We start from the raw sequence: 14,136 nt of genomic DNA on the forward strand, positions 1-14,136 counted from the left end.
ATCTATAAAATTATTTTTATAAGGTCAAACATTTTTGAAATATAAGTATGTACGTGAATTAATATATATAATAACAACAAATTATATGAATAAATACAAATATTTTTACGATTTAATCTCACGAAGAAATTAGTTTCAAATTTTATTTGAAAAGCACGTTATCTTTGTAAAAATAATTTTTTATTAAATAAATAAATATTTTTTTTTATTTAAATAATAATTTACTATTAAATTGTGTCGATACGTTAATATATATATTTTTTTAAAATTGAATATTATTTTAATTTTTATGATAATTAATAAAAGTAAGTAAAGTAAAAATTAAGTGAAGTAAAAAAAATAAATGAAATATAATTTTTGTCAGGTGTGGGGTTCGAACCCACGCTCCCAATTGGGAACCAGAGCTTAAATCTGGCGCCTTAGACCGCTCGGCCAACCTGACCATGTTTGAAGACCCCTACATTTTAAAAACTAAGTACCCCAACCTGACCACAGGTACAAAGAAGGTCCCTGAATATCGCATTCAGCCTTTCGACTATAATTTGAGCAATTACATCCTTAAGTTTATTACCTGTTCTGAGATTGAGGCCTTCTTCCAATTTGCGACCCCAGAATTTAGTATAATTGACACCAGTCCATCCTAAATGACGGCTGTCCATATTGATTCCATCGATCATGTTTTCATCAAGTAAACAAATGTGTTGTTCGCACATAAATTCGGCAATTGGTCCATTCACAGTACAAGTACTGAAAATAAATCGACACAATAAATTATTTTGCAAACATAAATTTTGTTAAATTTATTCTATTGGCATCGTTTCGATTAATTTCAGTATTTATTTATTATTATTCAGTTCCTTCGAATAATTAAAATTTATAGCACTAAAGTTTAATATTTCTGAACATAAATAGCCAGACATCTCAGTTGGTCATTAATCTACGAAAGGTAATTGCAGTTTCGCATTAAAATTGCCAAGTTTAACAGCATGCAAAAGACTATAAAACTAAAATATGTTTTTACAAGTTATTTTAGACCGTTATGGGTATGAAAAATTATTATACTTTTCAACATTATATATTATAATACGATAACTATTGATGTATTATATAAACCATATCATAAAAAAACACATCAATATTCAAATATCCAACCATACTCAAATCCTTGTTGAAAATGTTGAAGAAAACAGGTAAATCAAATTTCGAAGTATAAAATCATATCTCACAAATTCGCAAAATGTATAATAATTATTACAAATTATAAATATGCTTTTGCTGTTGCATATTGCGTTAAAACTTCACTTAACCCACAATCCTTATTTTATAATAATTAAAGACAAAATCGTCTCGAAATCATAAATAGCTGTTTAGAACTTTTCATAAATTTTGCCAGTATGGCAAGAATAGAATTAAATACCATATTTATTACCTAAATATCAATATATGAAAATCATACAGGCATATGGATATTTTAATTTTTTTTCTGTTATCATCAATATTATGTTTTTGAATTGCAATATATGAAAGTTTCTTAAAATTTTTAATCATATTAATATAAATTAGACAACCCTGCAATTGCTGCCAGGAACTTTCTTTATCTAAATTGTTGTAAATAAAGAAATGAAATAAGAGAAAGAAGAATGCAAACAAGTAAGAAAACTCATTGTCTGCAATGATGCTTTAAGAAAATTATAATTTACAATATAAAAAAAATAATTGTCAGGTGTGGGGTTCGAACCCACGCTCCCAATTGGGAACCAGAGCTTAAATCTGGCGCCTTAGACCGTTCGGCCAACCTGACCACATGTAAAGCCCTCTAGGTTTCAAAAACTGAGGACCCCTGCACTTTTTAAAAACTGATACATAAAACTTTTATTGGCATTCATCGAAACTCCCCTCGTTTTACAAAGGCATTTTATAGTACGAGTTGCAGAGTGTGACATGCATAAAAAATACATATATGAAGAAAATTGTATTTATAGTTATATATACGTTTTTTGTTCTTTGACCCAGAAAATAAAAAAATCATATTATTTGAAAAAATATTACAAGCTAAGGAGATTCCACATTCCACAGTATTGCTGGTTTTATAATTACTGCCGTAATATTGCGTTTGTTATATAAAGAAATCATAGTTCATGTTTTCCCTGCGCTGATGTAATCCATAATCAATAATCTCACATTTTGACTAGTTATTACCCATTAAATTTTATAGCCATCAATTTACTGTAATATTATAAATTGATTTCAATGGACATATAAATCATATTCATTGCAAGTAATAAAGTCAAATACTTTTTCTTGGTAATTCGTTGTAGATTTATGAAGACATTCTTCTTGGTAATTCGTTATAGAATGATGACGATAATGAGACAAATCAAAAATTTCTACTAATTTTGCACTAACATCAATAAATTTTCTACTTCATCACTTGTTTAATATATGAAATTAAGCAAAGAAATCTAATCCTACATTTTGGTTTGTTATTACCGCTTAATCTTATCGTCTTAAATTACTGTAATATTATTAAAGGTTGATCACAATGAATACATAAATTATATTTTATTGCAGGCAATAAAGATAATATAAGATTTCTGTCCAAATAAGATATGCTGTCATATAAAAAAATAATAAAAATTAATTACTTAAGAAAGTTAGAGACAGATGAGATTTTGATTTGCAGAATCTAAGTTAATGTACTGCTTCTGATACATCATCTGCAGTTCCTTAAAAGTACTCCTTAAAAATCATATTTGGTATGTATCTTCAGGATTAAAGAGAGTTGCACCTAAATTAATACGTGTATATTAGGGTGGTCCTTAATAAGAACATTTTTATCAATTTGGAACCATTTGAGCCCTTGGGAGCAAGGAAATTCAAAAATGTTCATATAAAGGACCACCCTAGTGTATATATATAGTAACTTCTTTCTTTAATTTTCCTTATGTATGCTTTACCTTAGCTTATTTTTCCAACACCAATTAATTTTTATAATTAAACTACATCTCATAGGACTCTAATATTTTAAAAGGTTTGTTTGGAATCTACTCTATCGCCATGGTAAGTTTCATCAAATTCCAAGACGAGTAAACCTAAGGTTCTCCTTGTGAGTTAAACTGAAATAGTAGAATTTCAGTGTGTAGGTTCTATTATATTCAATGAACTTTTGCAGACTTATTTTGGACATATACGTTAAAGTGAAACTCGAGATTACTTCAGGGTGGAGGCAAGTTATGAACCCGGAACCTTGTTGTTGCAACATCAGTTAGTAGGTACTCATCTTGGTGTTTGAAATTCCTTATATAGTGAACTATATGAAACGTCTTAGCATGCATCTCGTATTTATCCTTCTATTATATTATCTAAAGTGATGTAGTACCATATTTTAGTTCGTCCCTTAATCCTGTAATCTCATCGCAGCCAAATTACCATAATATTATAGACTGATTACAATGAGCGCATAAATCATCTCCCATTGCGTTGCAATAAGGTCTTATAAGGTTTGCGGCTAAATAAGATTTTCTGATTGAATTATTACGGTAATCCTCTATAACAAGTAATATATTACGGTATATACCACATACTGTTCGCAAGTAATGAAGCGAATCAGAACTCGTACAATGGCCAATGGCCATGATAGAAAATCATGAAGTCGGATCGAGAAATCCATACTTAAGGATGACGCTTTTTGAATTTTCAAGCAAGGTGAGATAATAATAAAAATGAACTATTTTAATCATCAAAGTTATAGTAATCGCAAAACATCAAAAATATTTTTTTTGCATATCTTTACGTTTCAAATGTTTCTGAACATTTTGGCATGCCTTAGAAAAAATTGATGTACGTGCGTGTGTGTGTATTAGAGATGGGTAACTCACTCCGGAGTTATCACTAGGATACAACTCCTCCCTCAGAGTGAATCCGAGTGGAGTTGTCTCACAGGATTGATCATATCCGACTTCCCTAAACTGGTACTAAATCGATTAAAATGTGCAGATATTCGCTTGAGATTTTTTACTAATTCAAATTTTTGGGTCAAAAGAAGTGGTCTTTTTCTTGTCTCACAGCCAGTTTTAGGACTTTCCAGGTATATAATGTCTCAAAATAATGCCATTTTGTATTCTATATTCTGTATGCGATAATGTTTGTTCGTAAATGAGCTTTTTCAATGGTAGACAACCCAGCTAAAAATATTTAGTATTATAACTTTTACACAATTATGATTTTATAATTGTGTAAAAGTAATAGTATGCTAATGAAACTACCTGATGTATAGTTAATTCTCGAAAAGGAAATAATAAAAGAATGTGAGGAATTATTTTGTGAAAAATATTATACACAAAGATTTGTTCTTATTCCATATATAAGGTTCACTGCATTATTTTCATATATAAAAATAAATATATTCAAAGAATTATATATTTTCTCTTCAAAAATAATTACAAAATTGATTTCGATTCCTAAGTTGTTTGTCAATTTGAGATTTGTATGCATATTGAAATTCATAAAATAGTAATTATTATAATAAAATGAACAAAAATATTTGAACTATTTGTAAACTATTACCAAAGTCTTAATAAATCCTTAGACATATTAACAATACACTAGAGAACACATTTGTCTTAGGTATTATGTTCCAAAGTTGTCGGAGTTGTGGAGTTGTTAAGTGGATATAACTCCTCTCTGAAGCGGAGTCAAATCCTAACCGACCCGGCTTCGGATATGTTAAGCCCATCTCTAGTTTGTATGTATGTTCGAATACAGTTTTTCTTCCACGATTTCGGGTGCATGGATCAAACGATTTGAATGATTCAAAAAACATTCGATTCCCACTGATGGGGAGACGCGCTGATTAGTTTTTAAACATTACTGCATATTATGAAACAAACCTTAACTCTATTTCTACCAGAGCTGAATGAGTTTTTCTTGCACATTTCTGGTATTGTTATTATATGGTAATATGTAGTATTTATTTAAAAAAATATTTTGTTAAAATATTTTCACAACCGCTCTGCATAATTTTCGCTGGTTCTGTAAGAGCTCACGAGCAAAGTCAACAGTTCCATATAACCATTTAAAACAATTATCTCATGCCTGACACTGAATATGAATTTGCATAATTCTTTATTTGCTGTTTCTGAATTTAAATTGAATTTGTGTTTAAGAAAGCGTCAAGCCAATTGTGCGATTTTGTATGGCCGAGATCTCGTATTGCATTCTGGAGCAATTGTATTTTTAGCCATCAATTAGCAACTCTGTACATGTCGAATGCATTTCGACCAATGTTTAAAATATTCGTATAAGTAACACATAAAATGACGTAAAATGCTTTATCGATGTTCTCAAAATAGTTATTTTGCTGCTTTATTTATTTATTTGTCAAAAATGTTTTGACAGGCTGTCCGAATTTTGGCAAGGTTGCGGTGTAGACACAAAAGTTGAAAGAAGTCGTTAAATGCAAATTTACAAGTACGTACAATAAATACATAAAAAACGAGGTACGAAATATACTTTGAGTACATTTTGCAGCCTTAAAATATTTTAAGAAGGTGTAAAAGAAATTTTAACGATTGTAAGTAAAACATCGTAAAGTTTTAAATGCCGTTTTGTTATGAAGAATTTTTAGATGCTGCTCAATTCTAAAATAATATTTAAGTCACTGTTCGTTTAATGTAACAAAATGATTTTATATCGCTCAAGGAATATACATAGATTTAATACCTCCACTTTATAGAACTTGTTAAACTTTAAATCACCTATGGGCACCAACAATTTTCGAGTAAATGATGTTTACTAACTTTAGAATTTATCTAGACAACTTTAGATTTTAACACCAAATCTCTGAACAAAATTGCTTTACTATATAAAAAAAGCTTTCATATTTTCAATATTAGAAACCACATTGGTTATTTTTAATACCCCTTAACTAAACCTGATAGTAGTTATTCTACTTAATCAAAGGCAAAGTTCAAAAAAGCTGTCGAATAGATTTTAAAAAATCTTAGTCACATCTTTGTTTTCAAACAGAAATAATAAATTATTATTGGGTAGTACTGTCCTATGGCAGGTCCATGAGCTGAGGTAAAATCCACCTCGATTCAGGAAAAAATAGTGTAAGAGAGTACCTATTGCCATTTCACACCGCAGTGCCCAAATTGGGATATTTTCAATTGGAAACATATTTTTGATCTTGAAAATGGACATTGCCACTCCACGATATCAGGTTGTCCAGAGCGTGGGTTCAAGAATGAAAATCAAAACAAAGATTATTATTGGGTACTTCTGCCCTAGGGCAGGTCCATGATCTGAGTTAAACTAGAAATCAATTCAGGAAAAAATAGTGTGAGAGATTTCCTACTGCTATGTCACACCGCAGTGCCCAAAATGGGATATTTTCAATTGGAAACACATTTTTGATCTTGAAAATGGACATAGACACTCCACGATATCAGATGATAAATATAAAATAAAAATTTGAAGAATGATAATCCAAACAAAGTTGAATTTAGACAGCTTGTATAGTTAGATCTCTCATCATACAAATCGTAAGGAATTCTTCAAGCTTCTTGAAAATATGTAAAGAATTCTTCAAGCTTTGTGTGCTATTTTGATTTATACTGATTTCATTTTATATAATTATATATAAATAACTAAACCTGCCTACCTAAAAATTTAACTAATATTTCATTTTGTCAATACTAAATAATTCAAAAATGGTTTTTGAATCATTCAAATCGGACGCTCCGTTAGCCCAAAAACTGAATGACCAATTAATGCACTTTTTCAAACATCTTCATCAAAAACCGATCAGCACGTTTCCCCATCTGTAGAAATCGAATGTTTTTCGAATCATTCAAATCGATTAATCCATGCAGCCGAAATCGTGGAGGAAAATTTGTATACAAACATAAACACACATACATACATCAATTTTTTCTAAGGTATGCCAAAATGTTCAGAAACCTTTGAAACGTAAAGATATGCAAAAATTCTCAACTTTAGTTAATAAGAAATATTTTAGATTAAAATAATTCGTAATATTTCATAATGATTAAATTTGATTGATGTGAGACCTTTCCTTCTTGATATATGTTAACAATAATAGATGTATACCCATAATACAAATAAAGACCAATGCATAATTGTAAAAAACTTCAAAATCTGTATGCAGAAGTTTGCACAACTATCAGACAAATATTCGTAGGTCAAATTTTTATATATCCAATATTTATTCACAATTAATAATTAAATCAATAATATTATTACAAAATCAACTCACCATTTATTACAGTTATCCTGGTATGATGTACCAGAAAAATATTCTCTACCATTGGCATGGCAAGATAATTGGGTGATTGGTGATGGTTCGTTTTTGCAGAACGACCAGAAATCAGGACAGCAGTCTTCTGCTCTCGTCCTATTGCAAAAGTCATCGCAATAGCATAATGTACCTATAAATAAAAATCACAGGTAAGTGAAAACAAAATGAATAGAAGAAATTAAACATATTTGTTGAAATCCAAACATTATTCAGACAACCTCTCCATAAAATCTTTACCGCTACAGATTTGATTAATCATTTACCATAAAACCAGCAAATCCATGGTCATCCGCAGTCAAAATTTCAAACAAATTAGCGAAACCAATATCATAAACTTCTATCCGACATCATTATATCAGGCACTTCATTAACGAATAATAATTAATACCATTTGGGAACCGGAATTCCTCATTAATAGCCATTTAACATCTTCAGGTTTCCGTCAATGCAGTTACGCAACCTCTACTAGTCTGGTTCGGTCAAAAATACATCAATGACGTAACAATTTTTAATAAATTTATCGATTCGAATAATTGTATCGATTGAAAATTGATATATGTGCGTCATTATTTATTGGACTATGTATCAATTATCGCCAGGCGCAAGCTACAATCGAAATAGAATTATTTATGTATATTTTATAAGTCCGCATTCGAAATATGTGCCATGAACATAATAAGTAGGTTTAGTAATATCTTTATTTTTGAATTAGGATATTCAAATATGTTCTGTGTTATTAAACATGATTTATGCCAAAATTAAAATTAGGTTGTGATGAATATTTGATCAAGAATTTGAAGCTATAACTAGGAAATAAAAAGCTTTGCTGAAGATATTTTCGTGTGCAAAATATAAATAAGCCATTGTAGATATCTGCATACCACAATTTAGCTACTTACTTAAGATAGTACTCTGATCTAGAATTTATAACAAAAGGATTTTGTTTTGTTTTTACATTTTCAAAAATAACAAATGAAGAAGTCCTGAGGAGAGTAGGCGAAGAAAGGATTTTACTGATAAGAAAAGAAAACTGGATCGGACTCGTTTTTCAAAGCAAGTACCTCCTATACAACGTCGTAGAGGGTAAAATAGAAGGATTCAAAGGAATGGGAAGAAGAAGAATGCAGATGTTTTGACAAATTTGGAGAGAAAATACAGAGAACTGAAAGCCGAAGCTCAGGATCAGGAAGCATGGAAGCAAAAGTTTTGAAAGAAAACTTGTATTTATGTTACTTAGTTATGAAATTTATTAAAACTCTCCATCGATAACTCAGGTTGTTGGTTTATAATTGAATCCTTGTAGCTGTAGACTGTATTAAACACTGATTTGTTTGTATATTATGTATTTGTTGCAGTTCTTATTACAATCACTGATTTGTCACTAAGTTGTAATGAAAGAAGATATATTTATTTATTATTTATTATACATATTATATCGCGGACTTTACTTTTAGAAAGAAACAATTAGCTCCATTAAAACATTCCGCTTCCACCTCTACCAGGGGTAGCATTAGCAACCATTCCGTGTAAAGCTCAATGCCATGAAGATTGTCACCTTCATGGCCAATATAATAAAACGAAAATGCGTCCAAACAAAAATACATTTAAAAAAATTGTAATGGGGGAAGGGAGATATTGGTAATGGGAATGATAGACGACGAAGTGTAAGGAAATCCTTTTCTTGTGGTGGCTCTCGCACTATGAACCTGCCTTCGGGTAGTCTACCACTTATTATTATTATATTTTGAAAGTTTAACTATTCAATAATATATGTATAAGAGGATTTTTCAAAATTTTGGTTAGACCAAAATGTCTTTTTCGACACCACGATATCTCAACTTCTACTGAATTGGTATACTTAAAAATTTTATAGAGTGTTCTTTATAGATTTTTGTCCAGAATAAACTACTATGATCGCCAAATTCCGATTTTTACTATTTAAAAAAAAGGGGAACATCAAACATGTTTTTTCTTCAGACACATAATTTGTCAAAAAAAAAAAACTAGTCTGTAGTTCATATGATTGCGTTATCATTTTAGATCAATAATAAATATATACGATACAAATATAAACCATAAATACATACCATGAGTATGATCAGGCAAAAACAAACTTCTCCTTCGGGAAGTGAAAAATCAGTTACAATTACAAATTCAATGCTTATATACCCTCAAAATTATTTTTATTTCTCATTGTGTAAAAAAAAGATTGTAATTAATAAAAAGAAAAAAAAATACAAACTCGAAACCAAAATTTTAATAAAACGCCAGTTATACTAACATAAAAAACTATCTTCGTAGGCTCAAGAGAAAATCGCCACTTGATTTAAGTCCTCAATTTTCCTGATGAAGATTGAAATAACTTAATTATAACTATCTTCTTATAAATAATAACTAAGTTTTATTAAAATATTGTTAATATTAATTATAAGTGGAAAAACAACTGTTGAGTTTCACTATAGTATACAATGTCCCTATTACAGCTTACAATTGCAAATAAAAAAATTCACTAAATGTCGTTAACTGGGCACACAACAAAAAAATTGATGAACTGATTAATAGTTGATTAATAATTCCTTAAAAGAAGTTCAAAACTGCAAAAACACTGATCTTCATTTTCATGAAAACAATTAATTAGTGTTTGATCTGATCTGAGTTTGTTAACCTTACCAATAAAGAAAATGCAGGTGACAAATTCACCTTATATTATCTCTTCAGAGAACCCAGGAAAATTTTCGTAAATTGCAAAACGTTACGTGTGCAAATGTTTCGCGATAAACCCACTCAATGTTGTTAAATTGCAAATCTAAGCCTGGCATTTTAAACAAACTATAAAACTAAAACTAAAGAATTTTAAAGTCATTCATTCTTTGAACTGATTCATGGTTCTAACTTTAACTTTGACATATTTGCCGACAGCGACAGCGTTGGCGATTGCTCGCATATTTTTCGCATTAGGAAAACAATATTGAGAACCAGATCGAATGCAGTATTACATAAAATAACATTGAAATTGTATTATGATTTTTGTTGTTTGCATTTCGAAAGGTATGACTTAATCTTCGTATCGAGCGATGATGTTATTTCAAGTTATGACGTCGATTCTGTTGATTTAAGTGACGCCGATCATTCCGCGTGCATTCTTGTCTTGTGCTGATTATTTAGATAACAGAAACCAACTGGAAATAATTGATTTAGTTTGATTTACGATTTGTAATTATCCGAGATTTTGGCAAGATGCGGTAAAATAATACAATTTCAAGTTGTTTTGCACTACAGCCGTCCTGTCCTCCAGGGTAGCATCCTGAATATCTGGACGCAACAGTATGATCCAACAAAAACCCCTATGTTTGAACTCTCTTAGAAAACTTGTGACAAAAATCAATATCAAATTATTATCTATTTACCTATGATTGGAGCACTACAGTCGTCCTGTCGTCCAGGGCAGCATCCAGAATACCTGGACGCACAATATGGTCCAGCAGGAAGACCAATATAGTCTCTGACAGCCAGAGATAAAGATACTTGCAGCAGAACCACTGCCAGCAGCAGTCCTACTTTCGTCAACATCTGGAAAAAAACAATAATATTAAATAAAAAAATTTAAAGATCACTTGTCCATAATATCTAATATTAGGGACTATCTAATATTAATAATATAGTCAAATTTTAGAGTACAATTTTTTTTTGGTCAATTAAAACTGCAACAGTCTTATGATACAAAACATTGAGAAGATGGGAGTTTTTAAAATAAATTAAATAAATAAAATTATTATTAAACGCAAATAGTAAATTTGATATAAATAAATATATTTTTGTTCAATTTATTTTTTCTGGCTATTTTCTTATTTTTTATTGAGAGTTTTGGAGGTCAATAAAAAACTCAACTTTGTATTCTTTAAAAACACTGATTGCATTATGCGCAAATATTCAGTAATATTGATTTAAGATTGAACAAACATTTTTTTAAGATTTATCCGGTATTTGCTAATGCTTGAAAAAATAAATGTATATAATGACAGAGGTTATATTATGTCTAGACAGCTTTTATGAGGAAAAAAAATATGCAAAAAATTCTTTGTTTAAAAGACAATATGAGGTATATAAAAATCATCAGATAAATAAATATAATTAATAGAAAAATAATGAATGTGTATGTATATTAATTTAATATAATATGGATAAAAATTAAAGTGGAAAAGCTATATTCCAGTAGAAAAAAATTAAAACAATCTATTAGAAACAAAATTATGATCAGTAGTTTAGTCAAAGGTATGAAATATAATGTAGAATCAATTGAAAAACTGAATACATCGGTACTTGGTAATAAAAAAAAACAGAAAAAAAATTCACATTGGTGAAAGCTCCCAATTTATATACAAGAGGGTTAATCAACATATATGTATATATATATATATATATATATATATATAAGTCTAGAAACCCAAATCAATTCAAAACTATGCTTTCAGAACATATGATTAACTTGAACCACACTATTAACATGTCAAATCCTTCCATCCTATTATTTTTCTTGAGAACGTTTGAAAATAAATTAATTAGTCGAATGCATCCAAATACTTTCTTTTATCAGTCATATTCTATTTTTAACTTTTTCATACAAATAAGAACATTATATTGTAAGAGTTTACTAGGTTATCGCCAAAGTGATTAATATTCGCGTTTCTTAAGATGTAGGCCACTGTAGTTTTTCACGTTTAGCTAATTAATTAATGAAAAAATACACCGAATATATTCGACATAGTTATATGTTTGTTAGTTTTAATTAATTATTAATTACTTGGAATTTTAAATTATTTTTAGTCATAACTTCTATATCACTTGAACGGCCAAAAAAATAAACAAATATTTCTTATGATTATTATTTAAGAAACAAATTCAATAGTATTTGGTTAACAAATATTATAATTTATTTAAACTTGAGATTTGAAGATTTTAAACAAATAATTTTTGTTAGATAATAGCAACTCTGAGGAAGTATACATATAAACAAAAAAAATAATTTGATAATGAGATACAAAAAGATTTCTTGAAACTTTAAAGTATAAGTTTACCTTACACATTGACGTACAATATTTCTGCATAAATTATAAGATATGTTTTTTGAACTGAAAAGTCGTAAAAAAACGGAATAAAATATACAATTGAAGTGTTTTAGTAACAAATATTTTTTTATAAATTATTATAAATGATTCTTAATAGCACTGGACCATTTTTTCGATTATCAGACAAGGATGAAAAAATCTTTTAATTTCGTCTTTAGCAGATTAAAGTAAATAAGGCAAGTCTAATTTAACTATTTATTTAATAAGAACTATTACTTTAATATTAGTTATTTTAATGGTGATATAAAGTTATTTTATATAAATAAAAATTTTAGCATACTTTTATTCATTTATACATAGATTGTAAAGTATTGCTGCACCACCTCTATAGTAAAACATCCAAATTTAATAATTAAACAAATTGCATAGAAATAATATTTCTAAAATCTTAAAAACTCTGTATTTGATTTTGGTACAACTAAAATAAAAGTGTCTTAGTTAGTAAAACAAATAATTGAAAAAAAATATTTCTCTATTATTTAAATTTTACATACAAAACCCTTTTACTATTATATAAAACTTGCAAGTCATATATCCAACATGCAATGATGTAATAACATTTGTTACGGTAATTAAACCCAAAAATTTGATCCAAAAAAATCGTAGTAGAGCATGAGTCATTCAAAAAAATATATATAAATGTAATAAAAATAAAACACATTTACTATATTATAATTATGTTACAAGCCCAGAGATAAACAGTAACATAATATTGGTAGAAGAAAAACTATCGAAAAAACTAGCTGCTGGAATCATTATTAGAGGATCCATAAAGAACATCTGAGTTTTAAATAAATATTCAAACAAAATTGATATAAAGGATAATATTGTAATTAGGAATACACTAACACCGTACTTTAACTTGTTTTTATGATTGTTTATCATCCACATGGACTTAGTCCTGAACAGAGTCCAAGTTTCTGATCCTTATAAAGTTATGCTTAAATTCACCGATCTATACTGAACTTTTGGAAGTAGGTATATTTACTTTATCTTTCAGTACTATTATGGATCTCAGGCAACTAAAAAACAGAACTTTTTCAAGGATTCCCCATTTCATTTTTCAGGAAAATGAATAGATTATAAGGAAAAACAAAGTGATCATCATAATATAACATCATTGCAGAAGCAATTTACAACTTTCTCCCAGGCTCGCTGTTAAAAATTTCGCGAACTTCAAATAGTTTAAATATTTCAACTAACTAAAAATTAGAATACCCAAAAGAAAGCCCCGAACAAAATCTGTGTCATCGATCCTTTACCATTATCACTAAAAGTCCATCTTTCCTATTGTTCCTTTGAAGTAACGTTTCGCTAATACATGTAATTTTACATCATAGAAACGTTACATAAGGCGTTACTTAAAAATAATGACACATTTGTATTCATATCACATGCTCTCTTTGTAATCATTCAGTTTCTTTGTGGGACATTAAAAACACTTCAAATTCCATTGAGTAGAAAACTTTACGACCATTTCGTCAATGGAAAATTAAAATTAACGCGTCGATCGGAATTTTGTCGATTTCTGTGTTATACATGTCAAAATTATGTTTCTTTCGAGACGACTTGAATTTTGATGGATGATGTGATGGATTTTAATGGGATCAATGCTCGTCCTTGGGTAAATAATTCATAAATATTTAATACTATCGTCAAACTAAATAAATCACTTATTTAAATATCATT

At 28.9% G+C, this 14,136-nt stretch overlaps 1 protein-coding gene and 2 non-coding genes across 3 annotated transcripts in view; all 3 read right to left on the minus strand.

Moving 5' to 3' along the window:
* The window catches only part of LOC113382784 (tubulointerstitial nephritis antigen-like), a 99,604-nt gene that overhangs the window by 5,963 nt on the left and 79,505 nt on the right, over positions 1-14,136 (minus strand). Inside the window, exons 2-4 of the mRNA XM_026621014.1 lie at positions 10,729-10,891; positions 7,280-7,451; positions 572-747 (exon numbers count right to left, since the gene is read on the minus strand). Coding sequence (XP_026476799.1) covers positions 572-747; positions 7,280-7,451; positions 10,729-10,891 — 511 coding nt within the window. The remainder of the gene's footprint in view (positions 1-571; positions 748-7,279; positions 7,452-10,728; positions 10,892-14,136) is intronic.
* Trnal-uaa lies at positions 359-442 on the minus strand. The gene has a single exon. It is a non-coding gene; the product is annotated as a tRNA-Leu (tRNA).
* On the minus strand, positions 1,718-1,801 carry Trnal-uaa. Its single transcript has one exon. It is a non-coding gene; the product is annotated as a tRNA-Leu (tRNA).

This window comes from Ctenocephalides felis, unplaced genomic scaffold (assembly GCF_003426905.1).
Source record: "Ctenocephalides felis isolate EL2017-DRISC unplaced genomic scaffold, ASM342690v1 CF-g0.4_SCAFFOLD_03570, whole genome shotgun sequence".
Lineage (NCBI taxonomy): Eukaryota > Metazoa > Arthropoda > Insecta > Siphonaptera > Pulicidae > Ctenocephalides > Ctenocephalides felis.